The following is a 26001-nucleotide window of genomic DNA, read 5'->3' as shown; positions in this document are numbered from 1 at the left end:
TTTTAACTTCTGCATCGACTCAAGAATCTAGTGATTTGCAAGTTAAATATTCCAAAATTGAAAAAAAAAATTGAAGTTAGAAATCTTCACAGCTCATCAACTCCTCCTCCTCCTAATTCATATATCAATAGTTTATTGTTAATAATCTTATAACTTTTGGCTGCTTGCAGTCCAAACAAAGAAATGTATATTATGAGTTTCATAAAGACAACGTTTATTGCAGGTCTGTTGTACTGAAACACTCCGCAGGTGTCTCTGCACTTCTCTGTGCTCACCTTCAGTATAATTGCTCAACATATTTTCATCAGGCTTTTCCCACTGTGAGGAAAGTACATTATGCCATTGTCTGTCTGCCTGAGTATAAATTGGTTTGCAGGTGGGGTTAAAGGTGACATTACCAGTTGTCCACAGCTGGAGAGGGCTCATACGAATTCCAACATGGATTAATTTATTAAGAAATTGGGGCCCAGAGTTCCTAACTTTGCCCCTGGAAGTGGAACAAACGTTTCATGTACAGCTATAATGCCGTGACCGTCAGGAGCCGACTATGGAAAATCGCTATAGGTTGGAAATGGAAAACTGTACACTTCCCTGTAGGGCCCAGCAGGGTGCAGATTTTCTTTTATGCCGCTAACCCTGTTGGAGCAATAAGCAGGACTAATACTTTTGCACGGAAAGCAGAATTACTGGAGAATTACTCAAGCTCAGCTGTCAAACCAATAAAGCAATAAAGATGGAAGTTGAATGTTTCTGTGCATACAGGAAAGTTAAGCTGATATAAGCTGATGATCGACACTTCAAAACGGCTGCCTTCTCCACCAGTAGCTCCTCTTTGAAGAATATTATTTCCAGTCTAATATATTGTGTGATTTAATACCAATTGCTGTGTCTTTAATTAGCTGGACCAGAGTGTTTGAAATGGAAAACGAGTGCCAAAAGGTCTCGACCTTTGCCTCCCGGAGGCCGGAGACCTGCTGTAATGTCTGAGGGTCTACATGTAACGCAGCGACAGGTGGCTCAAAATGACAATAGATGATCATCAGTCAAATCTTGTTATTTATAGTTTGGCCTCCCACATTTAAACATGAATTTCTAGGCTTTTGAGCATCTTGATGTAGATTTATTTGAGTTTTGTGTCGATTATTTATCCTTGAAACAGTCTGCTGGAGGTCATAATGAAATAAATATCACACAAAAACATTAGGATGAGTTTATTTTCTTTGTAATTTTGATTTGGGCAAATATATAAGATAACACAAGAAGAACAAATCATTGTTGCCATGCCTGCTCTTTGATTTGAGTTACTATTGTCACTTGACTCGGATGGTTTCACATGTCAGTGATACTAGAGACTCATTAATGTTTTATGACTGTGGCACAAATGCAGATTTTTTTGATTTCAGCACTACACTGTTGTATTAACTTGTGTCTGTTGTGTGCTGCATAAAATGACTGACTGCCCTGAAAATGTCCAATTAAAACCATCTATGTGAGCAGTACTAGAAGGGTGTTTATCCTCTATTAGTAATACAACAAAAAACACTGAAGTAATGGCAAAGAAACCGGATCAATGCAAAGCAAAAGTGACTGTTTGCAAGACAACACAAACTCTTGTAGGGGATTTCTGCAGAATGCATCACTAAAGTTTTCTACTTTACTGGACAGACTGTAATGTCACGTGTTTTCCCCTCAGTAGCTCTGAACATTATTTACCCAAACAAATGACGTCTTTGCTTCAGTAGCCTGCCACAGACGTATAAACAAATGTTCACCATAGATATGACCCAAAACTAGTTATAAAGGCCCATTTGTTTGATAATGATGTGACTTCATGTTGATGAATAGCTCATTTTATGTCATTCATTTCTGTGTAAAGAGCTTTTTTAAGAGTTGTGAGCTGCATTGAGGACATTTGAATTGAGCTGAGTACATTTTTCCTGTGGTGTGGTGAGTTGAGGCAGCAGCCTGGTGACTTCTCTCCACCCCCCGTCTGTGAAAGAGGGAGGGAATTAGAAGTCAAATTAGGAGAGGAGGGGGTGTCTGTAATGAAACCAGAGAGAGAAAAGAAGTGTGGAGTCTCTCAGGAACTAACACGAAAGAAAGAAAGAAAGAAAGAAAGAAGGAAGGAAAGAAAGGAAGGAATCAGAGAAAGGAAAAGGTTAATTTTTAAATACGTTTCAGGCTCCCCCTGCATACTAATCAAGGAAAACAGCAGCCAGCTGTGAGAGTAGAGTTGTAATCTTCAGTTTTTCATTTAGTGAGCCTTTAAAAGAAGCATCACAAGCGTTTTCCTCAGTGAGAAGACATCCAACTGAAGTAAGTACATGAGTTTGTTTTCCCGTAAAGATGACGATGTTTCTACTGTGTGTTAATAAGTATAGTATTAACTGTAATAAAGTGGCGGCATCAGGACGAACCGGCTTCTCACACGTGGCATGAGACTGAGGAAGAGACATCTTTGACGGTAGATGCCAAAGAAGAGATGCTGCTTTAAGAATATGTGGGAATATGTACAATGAGAAATGTTTAAAACTCTGGGTGTAAAGATGGGAAGAGGGTCTGTAGAAACCAGAAAAACGAGGCTGAGTAATGCAGCTGAAAGGATCGGGGTATTAAACTTGTTTCGGAAGTGACTTGTCTCTGTAACTACTCCTCCCTTTCATTGAGAAGTAACTACTGCTGTAGTTGATTATGTGCCGCTGCTCACTTTCTATAAAACATACATAAAGTTACATCCAAACTAACGTGTATTCATCTAAAATGAAACTAAAGTTTTACCACTGTTACAGAGTAGCAGCAGTCGCAGACACGTTTGAATCAACAAAGATGAAGACGTGATGCCTTCACGGCTCCTCGTAATTTAAACTTGAACTAAAGAAGTCAGTAACAAACCAAACTATGAGTTCTGTAGGATTTTGTTTCATCAAGTCAAAGCATGTTTCATTCTTAAATATTGTACAACACTCATACCATATCTTTAAATAAGACTGTTTTTTGTAGTTCATCCTAAAAAAAAAAAAAAAAAAATAGTAGAACATAGTGAAAATTGCCAAGCATCAAAATTTCCCAAAGCTTATTGGTCTCAAATTGCTTATTTTGTCTGACTAAGAGTCCAAAATCACACAGTATTTAATTTAGCTTTATGGAAAACAGAGAACAGCAGCAACTGTTGACATTTGAGAAGGTGGGATTGGAAAATGTTACATGAATGATTCATCAGTGATCCATAGATCAGTTAACAACACTCTTGATGACTAATTTCAGACTAACCCAGAGACTAATCGATTCTGCAATGATATAAATTCCTTTTGTAAGTCTGACGGTTATTTCAGGCTCTTATTGTCTAATTTACACTCACCTGTAGTATAGGGCTGCTACTAACGGTTATTGTCATTATCGATTTATCTGTTGATTATTTTCTAGATTGATTGATTGATCTATAAAAGGATCAAAAATGGTGATAAATGTCAATCACCAACATCCTCAAATGTCTTGTTTCATCCCAGCCAACAGTCAACAATCCAAAGATATAATATGTTTAAATGGATAAAGACTGAAGAAACCAGAAAATATGAGTTTGTATTATATTATATCCCTTTGAGAGGCTGGAACCAGATCATTTTGGCTGTTTTCTTAAAAAAAAAAGCAAAAAAGCAATTAATCAATTATCAAAATAGTTGTAGGAGTAATTTTCTGTCGTTCGACTAATTGATTAATTGACCAATTGTTCGAGCTCTACTGTAGACGTGTGGATTTAAGGATGAGGGGAGTATCTATTAGTCCTATATTAATCGTTTATGTGTGTTTAACTCACAAATACCACATTTCGGACAGCACGTGACCGTCTCAGCAGACTTGGTCCGGTACGGTCCTTTTCAGCGGCCGCCCCGCGGTGTCGGTAACCGGACCCCAGGCTGAGGTCATGCCCGCGGAGAGACAGCTGCTCTCCGGCCGGGCGCAGCTTCGGGGGTTACGTTTTTTTGGACTCCTCAGGGGGAACAGAGGCTCCCGGGGCGAGCGGTTTATTTTCTTGGAAACTTGTGAGGATAAAGAGTTTGCCGTGCGGCCCTTTATGTCCTGCAGAGGGTTGATAAACACGGCTGGTCAAGGTCAGAAACAACCCCGCGGGGAAAAAAATAGAGCAGCACTGGATGGGAGCAGCAACACAGAGACTTGAAAGAAAGCAGGATCACGTGATGGATCAAACTTGTCAAGATCAACTCAAATGTTAACACAGAAACTGTAGGAAAAAGGCAGAAAAAAAGTTTATTTGAGCATCAATAATCCAAACTTGACCCACGCTATAAATATCTGAGCCCTCCATGGCCTGTGAAGTTGGTCATGGCAACATTGCATCATTCAGCTGCTCAGGTATTTCAGGAAGCAGCTTCCTTATATGGAAACTTCACCTGCTCTCCCTCTACACACACACACACACACACACATTTCACAGTGTTATAACAGGCGTTTACAACTGCCTGCCAACCTTAAAAAGACCCGCCTCTTAATGTCTTAACTTGTTTGCAAGTCTTTGTTGGCGTTGACCTTCCAGTGTCACAACACCAGGGCGCTCCTTATCATCGCCGAGGCCTTTTGGTCTGTGTTTTGGCTGCCTGCTCCTCAGGGTGACAGTTTCTTATTAACTGCTGTTGCACAAAAAATAGGGTGGGAACAATAAGCAGAAGTGGAGGCAGCGGGCCTAAACTTGAATGTCTTGCATCAGTCCACGTGCTCGTATAACCTGAGCTCACACACAGGATCAAATGATACCTTTCTTTTAGACACACACACACTGTTTTCATGACACCGAGTAGCCATGACTCCCTCGCTTTGTGTCTCATAAGTAATGCCTACTATGAGTGTGTGTGTGTGCACGATGTATGTGTTTATTGTGTGTGTTGATGTAAATGCAATCCATGTGGCCGCAGCCTCTATATTCAGGCCTGTAATGGACAGTCTGTTCTGGTTTGAAAGACTGTTCTGTCTGGCTGCTTTGCTATTATGTATTAATACATAATCAAATTATAACTCTGTGGTCAGTTCTGGGACCCGTTCCGCACTTTCTGAGTCGTTAAACACAAAAGACACTTTTCTTTTGTGTGTGTGTTGGCTCTGAAAGTATAGAGGGAGGGAGCGTGGAGAGGATTAATAGCGCTCAAAGTGACACAGCGAGAGACTGGCATTCAGCAGAAATGTGGATTTACATTCAGATCTGAAATAGTAGTGAAAACTTTCACAGTACAGTCATTAAAAAAACAAATATATATATATATATAAATCAAGTCTTTAGAGTGCAGATATCCATCTTTTTTCGTCTTGGTGATATGTCAGTTTTGATTCACATCATTAATTAAAATAAACACACAGTTAATAATCAGTTAAACCCTTAAACTGCGCAAAGTTATTCAAGATATTCTGTAATCAGGATCACAAGTCTTGATTAACTGAAAAACAATTTCAGTTAATCAGTTGTCAGAATAATCTCACCTCCGAGTTCATTCAGTAGCCGTTCTGGAGCTTTAGGACGACAATCTGTCTACTATCTGCTGGTAAGGGCCATGTGATCCAGTCAAAAGCTCCAGAACAGCTACTAAATGGACCTGGAGGTGGGGATGTTTTGGCAGTGGCTCTTTCTTAGATGGCAGTGTGGTGTATTTTCATTAAATGTCATAGGTGTGCTTAAAGACAATATTAAGCTACGCAGATTGATTTTATAAGTTTATAAGCAATAAGGGCTAGTGGGATACAATTTGTATTGGTGTAGTTATAACCTCATGAACCATATTTAATCACACTGTACGTATAGAGGCACGGTAGAAGAATCATAATCATACACTGGAGAAATTTGAGTGTGTTTGTATTACATGTCACTTTGCTTGGGTCTGCATTAAAGTCTTCACCTTTTAAAAAAAAATACCCTCTGGAGGAGATCAAGAAATAAGGGTGTAAAATGACTAAGAATAACTTATAAAAATAAAAGGCCAGAAGACAACTGGGCAATAATGGTGTAAAATGATTCCCAATACTTATATATAAAAATTGGATATAATCAGGAAGAATTATGTATGCCAGGACATATCCACAAACAGCTCAAAACATGGTCTGAAGAGTTTTGACCAACAACGAGTGACGAGATAAAAGTAACATAATAATTGGTCAAAAATTAGGGAGGGTGGATGATAAGGTGTGACCTAAGCCGACCCAAGGACATAAAAACAGATGCCCCAAAGAAAAACCTTTGGAGCGATTTGGTTCTTTGTAAAAAGTGCTACTCGTTCCCCTTTTCTTGCCGGCAATAAAAGAACACTTTGCTGTTTGGACCTCTGACTCCCTTTTTATTATTAAGAGAGAGTTTTTGCTCTGATACATTTTTTCTGCAACAATTCGATACAACAGCAGCAACGTCACTGTTTGTGAGTAAAGGTTTTGACATTCACAGTATAATGATATTCTATGATTATTCATTAAGGCCGTTTCTTGGTATGATTATAGATAAAGGACACACTCATTTTCTCTATTAGTAACTGATGATGTGATAGTTGTTATATGTCGCCCACTCTTATCATGGTGTACTGATAGGAGCGACTCTGCAGTACGAAATGTACTGAAACACAATCATTTATGATAAATCATGATATCCAACACACTCCTAACATGGCTAACATGGTAAAAAGCAGAAGAGCTGAAACGAAATGACTGGTCGATTAAGTCATTAAAGTCTATAATGGAATTAAGTCTGTAAATGGAAAATTAAAAGAGAAGCATTTCAGTTATTTTTTAAAGCAAAAATGGAAAAAGTTTTTTGACTTTATATCTTAGTCATATATGATAGTAAACTGAATATATTTGGGTTGTAGACTTTTGTTAAGACTTTGGGGAAACTATGATGGACGTTTTTTGCTATTTGCTGATTTTTTTTATAGACTAAACTCTCAATCGATAAATTGTGAAAATAATCTATAAATAAGTCAATAATAGAGCCAAAACCATTAGGCAACTATTTTGATAATTGAATAATTGTTTTGTCATTTTGTTAAGCAAAAATGCCAAAAGATTTGCTGGATGGAGCTTCTCAAATGTGATGATTTGAAGCTTTTCTGCGTCATCTGTGACAGTAAACAATTTCTTTGGATTTTAGGCTGTTGATCGGAAAAAATAAGACATTTGAAGATGTCGCCGTGGGATCTTTAAGGCATTTTTCACTATTTTCTGACATTTTATAATGCATATAATATATATCATAATATAAAACGATGACTTGCTTAATTGAGAAAATAATCATCAGATTAATTGATTATGAAAATAATCGTTAGTTGCAGTCCTAAGAAACAGGAATCAATAATCTCCATTTATTTTCTACTTTATAACATATAAGTCATACAAAACTAAGATGAACAATGTGTGACAAACTGAAACGTGAACATGTGTGCCATCATTCAAATGTCTATTTTATCTATCTATCTATCACATCGGAAAGGGGAAAACTTATAATTTGATATCTATTTATACATATTTCCATATAGATTATTAGTCCTGATCACTAATTATTCACGCCGAGTTGTGCACACCATCATTAAGCCTCTTTACTGAGTGTACTCTTGATTAACTAAAGGTTAATTTGTGGGTTATTCATTAACATCACTGAGTGAATGAGAGCTTTCTCGCTCTGTCGCCCTGTTGGTGAGAGTTGGGGAGTTGTATGCGTGTGTGTGTGTGTGTGTGTGTGTGTGTTTTCAGCATGGGGTGTCAATTACAAAAGAAATCCCCTCCTTTTACAACTCTCTTTTCAGCACAAACGCAGTGCGCTGGACTATGGATAATCGCATTACACGCACGCCTCATGAGCACATACGCAGACTCATGGGCACATGCAGAGACAAATCTGTCCCATTAGATCCTCTTTCTTTCTCCCATACGACACACACACACACACATACTTAAGAAGATGTCCTCATTAAAAACTACTGAACATGTTTCCTGTTTGAGGCTTTGACTGCAGCCCCCCGATCCCACCCACCTCTCTGCAAATCAAGGCTTTCCTCTCTCTGTTCCCCTCCAGTTCCTTCTGCTTCACTGCCAGATGGAATAGCTGGTTATATTTGGATCTTTGTTTCTTGTTTAGATGCTTTCCAGATGTGTGTGTGTGTGTGTGTGTGTGTGTGTGAGTGTGTTTGTAGGTGGTCATGACCAACCTGGTTTTATCTGGTCACTCACATTATCTGTTTTATGTGTGTGTGGTGTTGTTTATATTAAAGTTGCATCAGTTAATCCCAGTGAGATAAAACCAAACCTTCCACTGCATTTACATCCTCTTTGGATTCACCTCTATGCCGCTTTCATATGGAAATACAGCCTTTTTAAGATGCTCTCCTTAGTTTCAGAAAAGAAAGCAGACAGACTGAGCGCTCTGCATTGTTTCCTTTGGTCAAAGTCAAAGTGTGAAATAGCTGCTTTGCTGACAGCACAGTGGGTGGATTTCTGAGGACAATCCAGTTCAAGGTGTCAGGTACCCGACTGGGATTTACAAAACAATGACCAGTCACATGGGCATTCATTAGGGAGGCTGAGAGAAAAATGCACCATCTCAAGGTCTCCCCAGTGAAGTAAACATAATGAATTATCACTGTTTTTTTCATTCAGTTGAAGTCAGTAGAAAGACAGAACATCAGAAAGTGTCAGAAGAGTCTCTCTCTGGTGCTCGTGGTTAAGTTTTATGCTATTTTTTTGTGTGTTTTGTGCTGTTTTTAAGTATTTTCTTGTGAATTTTTGCGCAGTAAAGACCCATCTAGGGACGGTCATTGCATGCTATCTTGAGCTATAAATGTTGTAGCTATGTGGCAATAGTCCAAGATATATACATCTCCCTATAAAAATAAGCACACACACTACAAAAACACATTTGTTTCAACTGGTTTTTACACATTAACATGGCTTCACATCTCAGGATGCTAATTGAAGCTGAAATTAAAGCTCACAATAAATATTCCAGGAATACTTTGAGCACCTATATTTTTTTATAGTTTTAATCTAAAAACATGAATTAAGGGCTTCAACGAATGACTATTGTCATTTTGGTCAGAGACTCCTCCATCAAGAAATTTACCATTTATAGCAAATGGTTATACAGTGTGATAGATTGTTAAACTATTAGTTAGAACATTAAATTTTAGTTAAATCAACAATACAAAAAACTTAATGAGACACATTAGGAGGAGGTTGGGATTGTGACGGTGGTTTAAGCAGAGTTGAAAGTTCCAGTCAGCTGGTGAAGCATGAATAAAGCAGCTGATGCAACCACAACTTCAGTTGCTCTGCCTGAACTAACATTGTGCTCCATTATTGATTGAATTTTTTCGATACAAATCGTATAGATGAATCGAAAAGTCTATAAAATGTCGGAAAATTCTATCACAATTTACAAGAGACCAAGTTGACGTCTTCACATTGTTTGATTTATCTGACCTGCTTTACAAAACCAAAACATTTTCAATTTATAATAATATAGAACAGAGAAAAGCAGCCAATCATCACTCTTGAGAAGCAAGAACCAGCAAATGTTTGGCTTTTTTGTGTAACAACCATCAATTATCAAAATTGCTGTCTATTATTATTTTGACACTCGACTATTTGTTTCATAGATGTTCGCCATCCTGTTTCTTTACTTTATCCTGACATTTAACAAGGTTTTCTTCCTGTCCACCCCCCTTACATCTTTACCCCTCCTCGTCTCTCCTCTGTCGTAGAGCAGCGATGGCGCCCTCTCTCCTCCAGGCCTACAGGAGGCGCTGGTGGATGGCGGTGACGGCAGTGATTGAGAACCTGCTGTGTTCGGCTGTGCTCTTGGGCTGGGGGTCCCTGCTCATCATGCTGAAGAGGGAAGGCTTCTACTCCCACCTGTGCTCAGGTAAAAATCTGCAGCTCTGCATCACTTCACCGTGATGTTCTGCAGGCCCCAAATAACACATTAACATGGTTTAATCCGCTTGATATTTGAAGACTTTTCCAATATTCATGACCTTTTCAACCAATCATGGGCATCTTGACCCCAAAGTAGGGAGTCACTGGTTTATGACGTATAACCTTACTGTCAGAAAAGTCTCAAAATGTTTTTGAGCGGGCCTTTTTTTGTCCATATTCTGAACTCTCACGTCTCTTATTATTCCCCCGTATTCGTTCCCACAGTGAATGACTCATTGGTCGTACCTTTGGGCAACTCCTCCGACGGTGAGGGGGAGAATTGGCTCAGCTGTGTGGACCAGGAAGAGATGCTGAATCTGGGATTCACCATTGGCTCCTTCTTGCTCAGCGCTACCACCCTGCCCCTCGGGATCCTGATGGACAGGTTTGGGCCCCGCCCAATTCGCCTGATGGGCAGGTAATGGTCACGGACGTTTCACGTTTGCAAGGGAGTGTGGTCGTCTGTACCCTCTATTTTCAGATAATCATATGGAGATTTGAATACTGCACATGTATACTTATTATGATGGTGAGAATCTGAAGCGAAAGCTGCATAAAACAGTTTTTAATCCCTTATCTGTGATTAATGTTATAGAGAAAAAAAAGCAGACAGATCACATTCCCAAAGAGGGGGGAGGGAGATTGTGCTCTTTGTGTTTTCTCAGCATGTGTGAATCAGTGAATGTAGGTGGGGTTGTAGAGTGTGTGTGTGTGTGTGTGTCTACACCACTAAATGTTGGTGTACAAACATGTGAGGACAGGTATAGCCTACCTTCTCATGCGTAATTATACTGCACTGTACTCAGAATACTCTACTATTACTCAGAGTAGAGCCAGTAGTATCTTTACAGGTATGTAAACTGTAAAATGCAGCACACACTCACACACCTGTATTTACTCCTTTTCTCTTTCACAGTTTAGGCAGCCAAGAAATTGAATATCCACACCAGATGCTTTGATAACAGGATGAAAGCTGATAATAAACAGGGACTAAGAGTTTTATCTGGAGCTGTGTATGTTTTAACATTCGGGCTTACAGTTTGAGACTTTGGCTGATAACCATTATGTATGAGAATATTGGTTAACTTTATAGCTGGTATATCTGAATCTGCTGGCCATATTCAACAGTGTCTAAATTCATTTTTCATCACACTTTCACTCAATTACATGGCAGCTGTGTGACTCAGACATTTGCAAACACATAGACTGTGAGTCACCTGCAGAAAGTAATACTGTGGTATTTCTAACATGGCCTGTGGGAGTTTCTATACTTGCTGGCTCATTTATGCAAGCACAATTTATAATTGATAAATGCTGTGATGGTATGATACAGTACGCAAGACCTTAAAATGTTCTTCTGTTACAGCTCATGTTTTGGTTTCTCCTGTATCTTGATGGCTGTGTCGGCTTACGACCCTCCAAGTGAGTACAAATCAACAGACGGTAACACATGTGGCTGATTTGAATATTGTCTGTGGCATGAAAACCTTCCCACTTCAGTCTATTTCAGTCATCGTTCTGTTTAAGTGCTGACTGACAGTTGGAAGTGTACCACCTGAAGTCATGATTTACTTAAAGATAACAAGGCCAGCTGGTTGTGTGGAAGAGCAACATCTTTATGTTAACATAGTTAACACAGGATGTGTTCCTTCACCTGTATTATATAACACACTGCTCATAGCCAAAGGGTAAAAACGGGCGAGTTTGACATATTTAGTTTGAAACTAAACCTTTATTCATAGGCCCAACCCAAAGGTGTATGTAGTACAAGGATAAAGTATTGTAGTATAATTGGATTGGCGTTGAATTAATTACAAATTGCTAATACATATTGTCTAAGAAGGGCTGTTGGAGAGGTTCAAAGCAGTGACTTTCAGAGGGCTGCAGAGTTGAACTGTGCGACACAGACAGTTACACCTGGTGCACTTGGACAGGTGTGCCAAGAGGTTTGGAAATGAGCGAGCTCCAAATGCTCCTCAAACGATTTTCTCCACATTCTTAACATTCCCTCCTCCACAGCTGTCCATGTTAGCTACTAAAGCTTACCAATTGGCTCTAGCAGCAACGGGAGCCATGTGGTTTCAGATGGGAAATTGTGAATAACAGTCACAGTGTCTCAGCTGGTATTAAACACACACCAGGAAATGTCTGCGTGCTACCTAAAAATGCAATATTTTTATTTCCATGTCGCCTGTTTATTAAGCTCCTGCACCAACTCCTTCTTCCACTTTATAACAGCCTCAGTATGCTTCAAGAAGATCATCTTAATGCCTGAAAGTTAGAAACTCCCTTCCCCTATATCCTCCCTGAAATTGGAGGTGCTGTGTCCAACATTTTTTTATTCCCCCTCCTCTATGACAACCAGCTTCTAGCCTCATCTAGTCTAGTTTGTCCAGCTTTCTGTTGGACTTGTTGGACAACAAGTCCTCTAACCTTGTTTTAAAATTTACCTTGCTTTAAGTCTTTCTCTGTGTTCCTTCTCTTCCCTGCAGCGCTGTCAGCGCTCATCTTCCTCGCTCTCTCCCTGAACGGCTTTGGAGGCATCTGCCTGACCTTCACCTCCATCACGGTGAGACACACAACCAGCCGGAAACAGAAAAAGACACAGATTCTGACATACAGTATGAATATAATATTGATGTTTGATAGGAGATTTTTATCTGATATGATATCCATTCGCACAGAGTAGATACCATATTATCAGTGTATTGAAAATGTAATTTATGTAGATAAATAATCTACATGTCCAGAAAAGTGCATTTTAGAGTCACAATATGAGTGTTACTATTTTTCTTTTTAAGTTTTTGATTTGCTATAACTGCTGTATGGAGTCATTTCCATTGTTTTTGTGGGTGACGTCCTGCTCACATGCTCAGCAGCACCAGTATTTTGATGGTTATCATATCTGTTATCAACTACTACACGTAAGGGCCTGTTCGAATCTAGTAGAGAAAGAATGAATGAAGGCGAGAACGCCTCGCCTCTGGAATGGACTGAGCTTTGTCGTCTTATTTGCAAACCACAAATTAGATTAGACGATCATCTAATGCTACCAAGGCTGCCTCTGTCCTCACACTATGTACTCTATGTGTCCCTGAGCACCTCCAAATTGTTGTCAGTGTGTCTTAAATTTTTAGAATATTTAGAGCTGTCCAAATCATATCTGACAAACCAGTCATTCAGCTTACAAGTAGATCAAAAGAGGATAAAATGAAACACACAACGCAAATCATTTGATATTTGACTTCCGAGCCAAAAGGAAATGTTTCAGTCTGTCTCTTCGTCCTCCTTCTATGGCTGTGTTTACGTCGTTCAGCCACACACACAAAGCACAGACTGTGAGAAATTAAAACAAGCCTGCATAGCCTCTTGTCTTTCTCTCCTCCATCGTCGTCATGTTAAGTATGCATGCAGTCATCCAACAAGAACATTCGTTACCTTATTCAGATACCCGATCTGGTTTTTTTTTACCAGTAAGAAGAGGAAAGTTTTTCGGTCACCGCCAAAATTTACCTTGCTAATATTACAGCGCTGAAGCTGTCAAGAGCTGAAATGTCTCTACTGTGGTTACATAACTAATATTCTGAGAAAGTACAAATGTAGGGTTGTGTTCCTGGAACAAAATGCGCAGAGAGGTTTTGGTAGCTGAGAGGCTCAGCATGGCTGGGGCCTCTATTTGTCTCAGCTGAGGAAACAGTGTGTGTTGGGACTGGGAGCTGTGTTTGTTTACATTCACGTCAGGCATGTGTTTTTGCGTGTGATGTGTCAGCTGGTACCAACGTTATCAAGTGCGTTTTTTCATTGTTGCCACTGCCTCCTGTGTCAAGTATTTCGCTTTGCGTCGGTACAGCGCGTGCATGCTTCCCCGTCTGAGCTGCACATGATTTGTCACAGATGGAAAGTCTCCCATCTGTGTTTCCACCAATAACGGCCTGCGGTTGACCACACACCCTCCCCAAGGCTCGGCCCACTCACCTCTATCCAAAACACTCAAGGCCACACTTTCTCTTGTCTCCTCTGTACTCTCTGACTTCCTTCTTCCTTCTCTTCTCCTTCTCCTTCTCTTCCTCCCTTAATGTTCTGTCTCAAGTCCTTTCCCTCTCGTCTGTTTCTCTGTTCTGCGCAGCAGTCAGCAAAAAAATCAATTCTTTTCAACTCTGCATGACTGTGCACACATGTGGATGTACAAATGTGTGCGCATGGTTATGTACACAAAGGGAGACAGACATGAAACAGATGTCAAGATAATGAAAGTCAAAGCTGAATATGGACAGATGACCCTCTGCTTTGACCTCTCGTCTGTGCGTTGACTGTAGCCGGGCTCAACGTAAAAGAACAGCTAAGACATTCATCTCAGTCTGTCTTTCTGTTGACTTCCACAAGTTAAATGGATGTTCTGCTACTTAACAGTCAGCTGTGCCGTTCGGTCTCACTGAAGACTGCTGGCAATGGCGATAAATGGCTGATATGACTGTTTTAAGGCAAGAAAAACAAAAAAAACAGACTCGTCCCAAAATGAAAGGATATGAAAAAACTTCATTTTCTGAAACTTCAGAAAGAACGTCAGAGGCAGGATTTTAGATGTGTTTGTACGGAGTAGACGCAAGTAACAATAGTAAAATAATAATATGGAAAAGTGAATGACTGAATGAATGAATATAATGTAAATAAAACCCAAACATATATGAGGAATATGGATTGGAGAAGTCCAGATAATGCTTTTTCCTCAAAAAGGAAAAGTGTTTTGGACAGGTTGTTTAAAATCAGATACACGTTCTTCTATTTATCATGTACAAAATTGCACAATTTGGTAAAAATAACACTAAGATAAAGTCAAAATCTTTTTTTACACCATCAAAAGTATGATACAAGCTGTCTACTGTGCATACTACTACTACGACCTTGCGTATATTGGTGAAACATGACATTCATATTTGTACGACAGGTGCACACATGCATAGAGTCTCAGGTGTAACATGAGTCAATGTTTCTGTTTCACAGACGCAGACAGAGATACACATAAGTACAAGTATGGATACATCACATGTTTGTGCCCAGAAAAAAAAAAAAAAATCAGCAGTGCATGTTCGTATTTGTCGTGAGAATCCGTGAGAAACTTATTGTAGTGAGAGAGTGATTAGCCGCTAAAACACACTCACATAACACGGCAACGTGCTCTCTCTATCCCAGTAATCACACATGAACATAAAATAGATATTACTCACACACATGCTTGGGTAATGTTCATCTCTCCGCTGGCTGTCTTTTGTTGTTGTTGTTGTTGTTATTGTCGTTGTTCTGGAGAGCTGATGACGGCATAGCACAAGGACATAGAGACATGCACACACATTCTGTCATCATTTTTAAGCATAAATGTGAGAGAAACAGCTTGAACGGATTCCAAAACAAGAAATCTCTGCTCCTCTGCTTGTTATTGTCCAAGGTTTCCAGCTATTATTATGGCTAGTTACCCCCCGATACAATAACATATTATAGTTTTAATAAACAATAGCAAAGTACATGTTAATATTTCATAGTGTGATGGAGCAATTACAGTTTACACAGTCATAAACGTTCCACTAGCAAAAACACAAATCATAAAACAGCATCATAACATAAAACTTAGGTAGGTTTTGAACATTTCTAGTCAAATATTGTAACTGAACAAAATTGATCGAGGTCTTTACAGACACTATGTGCCCTGCTCTGGTGTGCACATTTATATATATATATATATAAAAAAGTAATGTAGCAAACAAAAGCAGAAAACTGGCAGCAAAATATGAATTTCCCAAAGGAGCCTAAAAATGATAATTAGAGGCCAAAAGGAGTAAGGGTTTTCACTGAAAGAACAGTGATGAAAATTGTAAATGAATGAATGAATGAATCACACATCTCCGGTTCAGCTGGACAATTCCCCTGCGGATGAAAAAATGAATAAACAAAACATTACAAACTACTTTCTTGAAAACCTGTAATCGTTTGCTGTGTGACTGTTCACAGAGTTCAGAACACTGTTGTGTGTTTTTTCTTTTAAAATGAAATGATTGAAACTGGCTAATCGAAGAAATAACTCACACTTTAATTAATGTTCAATACATGTGACCATGATACATGTGACCATGATCCTGTAATCAGTCCAAGTTCATTTTCATATAACAGCACAGTAAAAGGGTGTTACCTAAACTGATAAAAGTTTGAGGTTTGCCCTGCAGCTCCTTATCTCACTGTGGCTGCATCTTCTCTCTTCATTTTCAACATTTCAAACAGATCCGCCCAAAACAAAGAAAGAATGCTTTGAAAAACATCCAAATCTTTCATTAGACCATCATTTCTAACAATTAGTTTAAACTCTCTAACCTCATTAACCTGTACCCCGGTAGCTTTGAAGTTCATATGAGGCCTTCGTTGCATAACATAGAAGTGATTCACTTCTGCTTTAGTGGTTTTAATGCCACATCTCTGCCAGAAACACACAACCTTCAGGACGCCTTGTTGGTTCCTGCACACTCAGCTTCCAGTAATAATGTCTGTTAAGTATCTTAAGTATGAATTCTACTGTGAGCGTGTCAGATTGGCTCTGAAGGAATGAGGAAAGTCCTCTGTTGTATTTATGGTAACAGATATAGATTTGCCCTTCAACAGTATTGGCTGCATGCAGGGGCTTGTCTGGTCACACAGCAGCGAGAAAAGTGCTTTCAGTTGTTCCTCGTTGCATTTAACGAGAGCTGTCAGCCTTCTTTGTGCGTACTTTGGTGTCTGCTAACAAAGGTTGGTCAACAAATAAAGTCCTCTTCAGGGACTTGTGGATGACCCTCAGAAAAGATGCTCAGGGTCAATTACAAAGCGACTTCAAAAGCGAGAGTCATGCGTCACGGTTTGAAGCTTCCATACAGGACGTAGAGGACTTGTGATCAACCCACGATCTTTACATTAGACCGCTTTTTTTGGTGTTATATAAGTCCAGTGCAGCTGGACAAGAGCACTATGCACTGTGAGGGATAGGGGCTGGACCAGTCTATGTACAGTGAGAGCTGAGGTGGAGAGAAGAAGCCGGTGTTAATCAGCTGTGGTTTAGTGTTTCCTGCTGGGAGCTCCACAGATAGAGGGGCTGCAGCTGGAGCCTGGAGAGATCAGTCAAACCAAAAAAATGTGACTCCCACTACCTCTCTTTTTTTTTATCATTTCTATCGTTGCTCCTTTTTTTTAACATCTCTCTTCTTCTTTCTTCCTCTCCTTTGCAAATGTTTCCTCCTCGTATCCAACCCTTCTTCCACATATTCAGAAATTTCAGTGCTCATTAAGCGACTATTTGGCCCACTCTCTCTGCGATTAAAGTCTTAATTAAACTTGGTGCCAAAGTCTTACAGCACCCAAGTGAGTGAGCACACCAGGCGTAGAGCCTGAACTGATTAGTTGTGACAAGCAAACAGCCACAGCTCCATTTTTTGCGTGACTTTCTGACACCAGTTGATCCTCGTGTGCCTCCAGACAGTCACATGTTTCTGTCCACGTCCCCCTGGCACCGTTAGGATGCAGGACATGTGCTGCAATGTGTGAATAATGTATTTTATGAGAACTGTCTGCCGCTGGCACATGCACCGACACATGTACACACTTCACGCTTTTTCCCACTTTCTCTGTCACACGCGAATCTCTCGTACACACACTCTGGTTAGCTGCTGCTTGTCCTCTGAAAGCAAACATCAGTTAACTGACATCTCACATGGCTGGAATATCTTTGCTTTAACATTAGTAAGTGATGCGAACTCCCCTGTGTGCTCAGAGGGCCCTTGCGCCTACATTCCACGAATCTCTGCAGTCAGAGAGTCCAGCGCTGCGGCTCTCATGGCCAAGACAAGACGGGCCATGAAGTATTTCGATTCTCCAAACTGCTAAATGACGAGTGTTTTTCTCATCTCGCTCAGACAGTCTGGCTCTCTTTTGAGCAACTTCAGGAAAGCGTTTTTTTTTTTCCTGTTTTCCTGCCATCATCGTTGTTTGGTCAGCCCTCGAAGTGACCCCATGCCTCCCCTGAAACACACACACTAGTCTGCTCACCACTAACTGTCACCACAGTCTATCTCTAAACGGATGCCTAACCCGCACTCACACGAAAACATACTTTCCTTGCAATTTTACATCTTGTTGGACAAAAAGCAACTCCAGGGATGTCTGTATGAGGTAATAAAGTTCCTAGAAACTTGTTCTTGGGAGTTATTTCATAAAGCAGCAGGGAGTCCGCTGCAAATGTGACAGATCTGTTTCAAACAGTGTCACTGCACACGTTTAAAGCACACTCATATAACATTAAAAAAAGTTACAGACATCAGGTGTTTATGATTGAGTCCTAGGGTAATTAGACACAAATACCAGCTACACTTCAAGCTGCTATAATCAATATGACTACGTGTCTGTGAAAGGGGGTTGCTTGTAGTAACAAACCTACAGAATTATTACCATCTCTGCCTTTCTCTTCAGCTCTGCATCGCTTTTGACTAATTGTTTTAGTTTCTGGCCTGCAACTTTACTCTTTTGGTTCGCTCTTGCTGTTTTCAGTGAAAAGTCTCTATGGACCCACTGAACTCTTCCTGCCCAGCACCAGCTGGTGAACATAGAGCATCTAGCAGCTAAAAAGACAGATATTTCCCTCATTAGTTAGTGGAGAACAACACAAAGCCACAAGGAGACTGAATATTGGACTTAAGTTCACCAGGTTGCCTGGAACATGACTTTCAATGAATGATAATGTTGCACCATATCTGCTGGATGTGCAAATATGCCATGGTCGGTTCACCATATCAACTCTATAAGGTAATGATATGCAAATGCTGTGGTTTCAGCTTGTCGGTTTACCCATGTGGTGAAAAAAACCGTTAATGCAGGTTTAAAGAACATAAATGGACACTAAAATACTGTTGAGAAATCCACACTTTTTAAAATCATTACATTTACTGTTTATAATTTACAGTGAATGTTAGCAAGGTTTGTAGATTATATTCATCTCTCTGGCCTCCATTCATCCACTTCTCTCTATGCTGTAGCCAAGACAACCTGAGGTCAGCATTGGACTCATAAATGTCTGAATTGTGCGTCCTCGGGGTTAAGATGCAGCATTTAGCTGCAGTGTTCAGTTCTGGCGGAGGTCTTTTATTGAATGCCATAACCCTCTCTCTCTCCTGGTGTTTCCTGTCTGTGCCTTCTCTATGAGTCTATCCAATAAAGTCAAAAATAATCTTAAAAAAGTAAATAAATGTTTGAATTGGTTGAGGGGAAAAAAATTTTAATATAAAAGTGTCAGCACTATTTTTTGGCTCATTGTGTTCATAATATCCCAACCCTGATTTGACGTCACTTGGTCTGACTTGAGAGAGGTTAGTGTAAAGGTGTGGGGAGCGCACACACCTGTGGAAGGGAATAAAGGGAGACTGACACTAAATCAGTGAACTCCGACCCAGCCGTAACATTAGGTGATGGCAGCAGAAGTTTGGAAAACCACATTCAGAGTTGAGAGAGAATAGTGAGCTTGTCGGGCAGCACACCTAAAATCCCACACATGTGATTTTATAATCGTGATTGACCCATTTAAAATTCTAATCAAAGGACACTGAGTGTGCTGGCAGCACAATAGGTCATTGTTATGTTAGCTAAGCTTCTTACTACTGTAAATAGGTCGACCTGATATATGATGTGTTAGTGCCTGGTGCCTGGTGCCTGCTACGTTGTCCCCTTTGCTGTGTGTCATGCTTGCCCCCGAGCCGGGTCCATGGAGCCGTGTGAAGTTCCTCGACTTCCACATTTTTAATCCTAACTCAAAGAATTTGTTGAAATGGCAAGAATAAAGACTGTGGATGCGTGTCTAAGTATAGCTTAGTCTGTCTTTGAACTATGGGGTCAGGACCCGAACTGGGTCATAACTTTGTTTCTTGTTTCCTCATGACATGGGGACTAATATTGTTTTAATGAGTCTGCCTTGCTCAGTGTTACTGAGTGCAAACCCTGGAGGCAGAAGAGGTTCACAGACTCTACACTAATGATGACTTTCTCAGTCTGGTTCATCCTTCTGCTCACACGAAGCAGCTGCCTGCCCTCTGCTGGTCAAAACGACTCACTAAACCACATTTCTCTTAACGGAGGTCTAAGTGATTGGTGATTAATTGATTACAGTAATAGAACTAAAGATATGTGGAGTCTTTCTATATAATTAGTTTCATGTTCCTCTCTTCCTCTGTTTCTGCAGCTCCCCAATATGTTTGGCGCTCTGAGCTCCACTGTCATGTCTCTGATGATCGGCTCCTACGCCTCCTCTGCAGTCACCTTCCCCGGAGTCAAGGTACCAACACAGTTATATATTAAGAAATGATCAATAATATTGACATATTCTACACACCTTTCTTAAATAAAACATGCAAATATATAATCATAGTACTACATTACAGTGCCATTTTTAACACTTATATCACATATAGTTTTTTTAGTACAGCCTTAAGTTTGAGTTGGAAGGCAGGATTAAATGATTGATTTTCAGAGAAGCTGAAGACTGTGTGGTTGTGAGGTTCAAACTGTCTCTTTGCATTTAAACTTCAAAAGCAACTGCAATATGCTTAAAAAAAAACTTTCCACTTCTTCACCTTCAGCTGATCTACGATGCAGGCGTGTCCTTCCAGGTGATCATGTGGATGTGGGCAGGTCTTGCCGGGTTTGTCTTTTTCAACTGCTTCTTTAACTGGCCAACAGAAGGTTTCCCGACACCCGATGAGGTGGACTACAGGTCAGTGTGGCTGCCAGTTTGCCGATTCATCTCTTATAAAGCGACACCAAGACAGAACAATGTTTAGCACATCAACCCTAATGTCTCTGTGCGTATTTGTGCGTAATAGTAAGATCCTCACAATGCAAGAGCTGCCGTCAACGGACCAGAAGGCTGTCGGAGAGAGACTGAGCCAGAAAAATGGGGATGTCCGACACTCCACAGAGAAACTTCCTAATGGATCTGACGCTGCACCAAGTAAGCCGAGAAACATAAGACATGAAAGACTGGATGTCCCAGAACATTTACAGTTAAACTCTTTAAGGAAATTAATCGTTATCATCTTCCCTTTATATAATATATATAAAAAATAAGTAAATAATCTTGTGTAACTGTCTCCTCCTCTCTCAGATACAGTTCCCTTCCGTCGGTCGGTGTTCTCTCCCATCTTCCTGTGGAGTCTGGTTACGATGGGGATGTCCCAGTTAAGGATCATCTTCTTCATGGGCGCCATGAACAAGATGCTGGAGTTCATGGTCACCCACGGTGATAAAAACCGTGAGTGTCAAACCCTAAAACACAATCTCAGCAAACAGTTTGTGGGTTTTTATATATTTGTTTTATACTCTATTAAAAAGTGTTAATAACAGTTTTTCATATTTCAGCATCTGAGCAGCTGGCGCTTGAGGCAAAAGAGAAAGGTGAGCAGCCTTATAATGTGGTTTCAGATGTGTGTTCTGTGTGCGACTTTGTGGCATATATTTCATTATTATATGTCCTCTTTCAGTGAATTTCTACTCGTCTATCTTCGGCACCCTGCAGCTGCTGTGTTTGGCCACTTGTCCTCTGATCGGTTACATCATGGACTGGAAGATGAAGGAGTGTGAAGAGGAGAAGCCCGTCCCTCCAGGCACAGAGCAGAGGTACATGCAGTGAGTCGTGACAGTTTTAAAGATGTAAACTCAAACCGTTTTCTTTTTTTTTTTTTTTTAGATTTTTAGGGCATTTTTGGCTTTATTGGATCGTTTGACAGAGAAAATATAGACAGGGCTGGAATCGAACCGGAAACATGATACACATCTTAACCACTAGACCTACAAGATGCTAAAATAAAATAAAATTGATTGAAAAGTATCAACCTCTAGATTAATTATTATGCTAAAGAAACACTGAACTCTCGCTGAATGTCTTCATGGCCTTGTGATGACCCATTTATGTTGAATACGTTGGTACTTGTGAATGTGGGATGAAGACGTTTAAAGAGTGTTCCAGTTACCATTAATGTTATAACACGCTGGTCTGTTTCTCATCAGACAGACCAGCGGACCCAAGAGAGACCGTAAGATCCAGAAGGTGACCAACGCCATGAGGGCCTTCATCCTCACCAACATGCTGCTGCTCGCTTTCGGATGCTGCTGTCTCATAGAGAGCCTTCCTCTGCAGGTAACACACATGCACTATGTTAGCCAGACAAGTAAACAAAGAGTAAATGATCCAGTGCTTTATGTATCTGTGATTGGTTCATTAATTGTGTTGCTGCTTGTCTCTTTTCTTGTCGGTGTCTTAGGTGTTGACCTTCATCCTCCACACTATGGTCCGAGGCTTCATCCACTCATGCTGCGGAGGCCTTTATGCTGCTGTGTGAGTGATTTCAACTTTTATAACAGTGTTATATTTTTAGACCTGGCAATGAGACTGTTTTCTCAGTCATTTAGAAATGTTTCCCAGCACCATATAAACAACAAACATAAATCAGCACTTTTACAGTGTGATAAGAGCAACCAGATGTGTTGACAAACTGGGACGCAATATCCTGTTTGTTCAAGAAACACACCACAACACTTTTTAACTAAACGAAATAAATACTGACTATACTGAGCACAGTACTGAACACTATAACACAACTTTATATTGTTAAATGCAGTGTACATGTCTTCCACATACAGCATCAGCTCTTTTCACATCTTGTTGCTGTTTCAAACTCTTGGTTAACCACCCAGTTTCTCTCCCACAGCTACCCGTCCAACCACTTTGGCACCCTGACAGGCCTCCAGTCGATGATCAGCGCCGTGATCGCTCTGCTACAGCAGCCGCTCTTCATCGCCATGGTCGGACCGCTCAAAGGAGACCCCTACTGGGTGAGGACACGCTGTCATCTCTACAGGCCCGCACACTTCAAACAGAGACACACAGATACACACAAAGCTGTCAGTGCTGTTCAGTCTGGCAGCAAGTGTATGTTTGGGTCTCAATTGTAAGGGTGCAATGGGGCATTTTGAGCACAGAAGATGTTTTTTTTTGCAAGCACATAAGTTATATTGTGTGTCACTATTATTTGTCACACTTTCCTGGACTGATTTTTAAAAAAAAGTCTCTTGTCTCTGTCATCTCATCATCCCTCAGATCAACTTGGGGCTGCTGATCCTCTCATTGGCCGGCTTCTTGTTGCCGGGTTACCTGTACTATCACCGCAGACAACTACAGATGGAAAAAATGGCCAGAGACAAGAAGGCTGCTGGTCAGGAGATGCAGGCGCTCAACCACAACGAGGCCAATGGCTACAAGCCCCACAGCAACGGACTCGCTGCTGTCGAGGCTTAAAACAAAAGACAGCAGAGACAAAGAATTTGGGGAATTGTAGGATTTATTTTTGTATGCGCCTTCAAAATGAGCACCAGCAATCTCTACTCATCCATAAATATTCCAGTGTTTTTTCTTCGGTGTGAATTTTGCTCACTACAAAACTACATCACAGAGCAAAATACAATCCTCCCCCCGTATTTTTGTTTTTGACTCGGAGTTTGACTTTAAGTTGTTTTCATGCTGCGGCGTGATTTTGGGGAGAAAATGTGTCATCATCATTTGTTGCTGTTTATTTATTTTGGTTTATGTCAAAGAGCCAAATTAGTGTGATTCAAAGCCATAGATTTCACTCGCAAGCACACGCAAAAAGACACATGCACGCATCCAGGTATGGCCTCTGTGTCAGACTGCGGATATCACGGTACTTGAAACACTGTTATATAGTTTGCAGAGACTTCTTACAATCATCACGAGCCTTGCTATAACACCAAAGAACAGCTTAAAGACATTAGGAACGTTACACTGTCAGTATTGTTTCAAAAGTGAGCTGAATGGAGCAAACTTTTAGTATATTAATTGTGTTGTTTCTACTGTAAACCCCCTCAGTAAAAGCTATAAATATACAGTATATGTATGAAACACTTTTGAAAGTATACGAGCTATCAAAGACAATATAAAGCATCTGAAAATCTCAATACCATACTTCTGGTACGTATGAAGAAGCTTTCGGGGTATTTTCAGAGCCCAGCTATTCACACACACACACACACACACACACACATATGTACACGCACAGATAGGCTGGTTGTAGAGACACCATATCTACCTCCTCCGTTTCCGTTTTTTTTTTTGTACTGTCTCTCTGCAACCGACTCCTATGTCTGACAATCGATTGTTTGTTTGTTTTTTATTCACATTAGAAAATATTAAATGTCAAATACCCAAGACAACAAATGTAATCAGTGCAGCATTTTCTCCTTGTGTTTTCATATTGAAGCTGATTCAGCTCTTAGCATTTCTGGATTTTTTATATGTAGGAAAAAAAAAAGTTGTTTTCAAGTAAATTTCACAAGGAAAAATATGACTGATTTTTAAAATTCTGACACACAGTGTGTGTCAGTGATATGAAACACTTTGTACTGCTTTATGCACAGTAATGAACTAGTGTGTGTATAAAATATGTATTTAAGTGTCTTTTTATACTCTAGCTGCAGTAGCAATAAAAAGGGAAGCATTTGTTTCAGCATCAGTAAGTGTTATTTTGTAGTGTGCTAATTATAAATGAAGCTCAGATGATTCACTGTGTATATATTTCGCTTATGCCTTTTTGCTTTTTTTTTTTTTTCATGTGTTGATTTTGGAGTAAAAAAAACATCCAGCAAAATTGTTTTTTTTGTAAATAGAACTGAAGTTTGTCTTTTATTTTTATTACATATTCTGCTTGCATTACTATATATGGGTGTGTACAGTATATTACAATGTATTAACCAATGACAGGGGAGACACTGGCTGTGGTTTAGCTTGTTTTTTTTAATGTGATTTTTCAGTTTGGATACTTGAAAGTCACCTTGAAGAGACAGATCCAGCTGTGGTTTCAGTCAGCTGCAGATAAACTGCATGTTCTCAAGTGACAACAAAATGTAGACTTTCTGTACATGTTTGCTCTCCACACTGTGACAGTATCATACAGATTTATACAATCAGTTTGTAAAGAATGATTTTTTTTTTTCAACTCAATCCATTTCAGTATCAACTTCCTTAGTAGCTTGTTCCAATCTTGTCTGATGCATTTATTTCCTGCTCTCTAATTCTCCTTCATATATAAAATGTGTTGAGCTTCTTGTATCATTGCTAACCCTGAAGAGGAATGAGATTCTGTGTTTTCTATAAACTCTGTGCCTTTTGCTGCTATCTCAGCTTTATGCAATAATAGTGAATGTGAGATTAACGCCTCTGCCAAACCAAAGTCAAGCTTGAAGCTTGTCAATAGTGCAGCACTTTTCCTCAGGAGAACATACGGGAGCAGAAACATACAGGACACGTTGCAATGTGATGCATTAGTCCAGCATTTAGCACCAGTTTAGTCATGTTTGGTTCCTGTTGACTGTCAAATGTGTTGATTTACCTCAATTATCACTTTTAAGACTGTAGTTTATGATGTTAGGTAGAAAACTGGTCAGTGTTACTGAAGGTTTACTTGTGGCCAATCCTTCATTTAATGAATGCAGTTTTTGCAATGATCCACATTGTTTGAATCCAAAGCATCAGCAATTCAAGCAACAACTACCTGAGCTTTTAGTACCTCAGGAAGTTGCTTTACTCATAAGATGTCTGTTGTCAGATCTGTACGAAAGCTGCGAAATTGAGGTCAACTCAGTGACTCACTTGTACATCTGCCTTTGTAATTTGGATTTGCAGCATATGAGCAGCACATCAAGTTTAATCAACACTTCTGACAGTCTCAGCAACAAACCCCCCCCCCCCCCCCCCCCCCCCCCCATTATCCTTCTCCAAATCTGTGTTTTAAGACGTATTAGCTCCCTCAGTTGACTATCTTATCTACCCTTTTTACCCTTTGGGTTGAAGTGTTGCTTTATCTTGCTAAATGTACGCTTGCCTTTCTTTCCTGCCTACAATCAATATATCCAGCTTGTGCATTTCATTTATAAATAAATGTATGAATGAAGACTTTTTGTCTAAGGGGTGTTTTT

General features: G+C 40.0%; 1 protein-coding gene across 2 annotated transcripts; it reads left to right on the top strand.

Moving 5' to 3' along the window:
- Positions 1-2040: 2040 nt before the first annotated feature.
- Positions 2041-25978, top strand: slc43a1a (solute carrier family 43 member 1a). 2 transcript variants are annotated; one of them, XM_067599360.1, is made up of 15 exons: positions 2041-2316; positions 9744-9904; positions 10183-10375; positions 11324-11379; positions 12450-12526; positions 20198-20290; positions 20595-20728; positions 20838-20965; positions 21119-21265; positions 21373-21408; positions 21495-21630; positions 22021-22150; positions 22275-22348; positions 22722-22845; positions 23111-25978. In XM_067599360.1, exons 2-15 carry the CDS (start codon positions 9751-9753, stop codon positions 23306-23308), a joined length of 1680 nt encoding a protein of 559 aa, XP_067455461.1. In that variant the 5' UTR covers positions 2041-2316; positions 9744-9750; the 3' UTR covers positions 23309-25978. The 2 variants fall into 2 exon arrangements, with proteins under 2 accessions (XP_067455461.1, XP_067455463.1); XM_067599362.1 differs by lacking the exon at positions 2041-2316 and adding an exon at positions 5658-6413.
- The last annotated feature ends 23 nt before the right edge of the window (positions 25979-26001 follow it).

The sequence above is a fragment of the Thunnus thynnus genome, chromosome 9 (assembly GCF_963924715.1).
Source record: "Thunnus thynnus chromosome 9, fThuThy2.1, whole genome shotgun sequence".
In the NCBI taxonomy this organism is placed as follows: Eukaryota; Metazoa; Chordata; class Actinopteri; order Scombriformes; family Scombridae; genus Thunnus; species Thunnus thynnus.
This window is presented reverse-complemented; position numbering and strand designations above follow the sequence as displayed.

What these genes read in the sequence shown, in the direction of transcription:
- slc43a1a (XM_067599360.1), top strand. Translation starts at nt 9,751, where the DNA reads ATGGCGCCCTCTCTCCTCCAGGCCTACAGGAGGCGCTGGTGGATGGCG. An exon ending in CCCGATGAGGTGGACTACAG is followed by an intron (nt 20,729 to 20,837) that starts GTCAGTGTGGCT and finishes TGTGCGTAATAG; the next exon opens with TAAGATCCTCACAATGCAAG. An exon ending in CACCCACGGTGATAAAAACC is followed by an intron (nt 21,266 to 21,372) that starts GTGAGTGTCAAA and finishes TTCATATTTCAG; the next exon opens with CATCTGAGCAGCTGGCGCTT.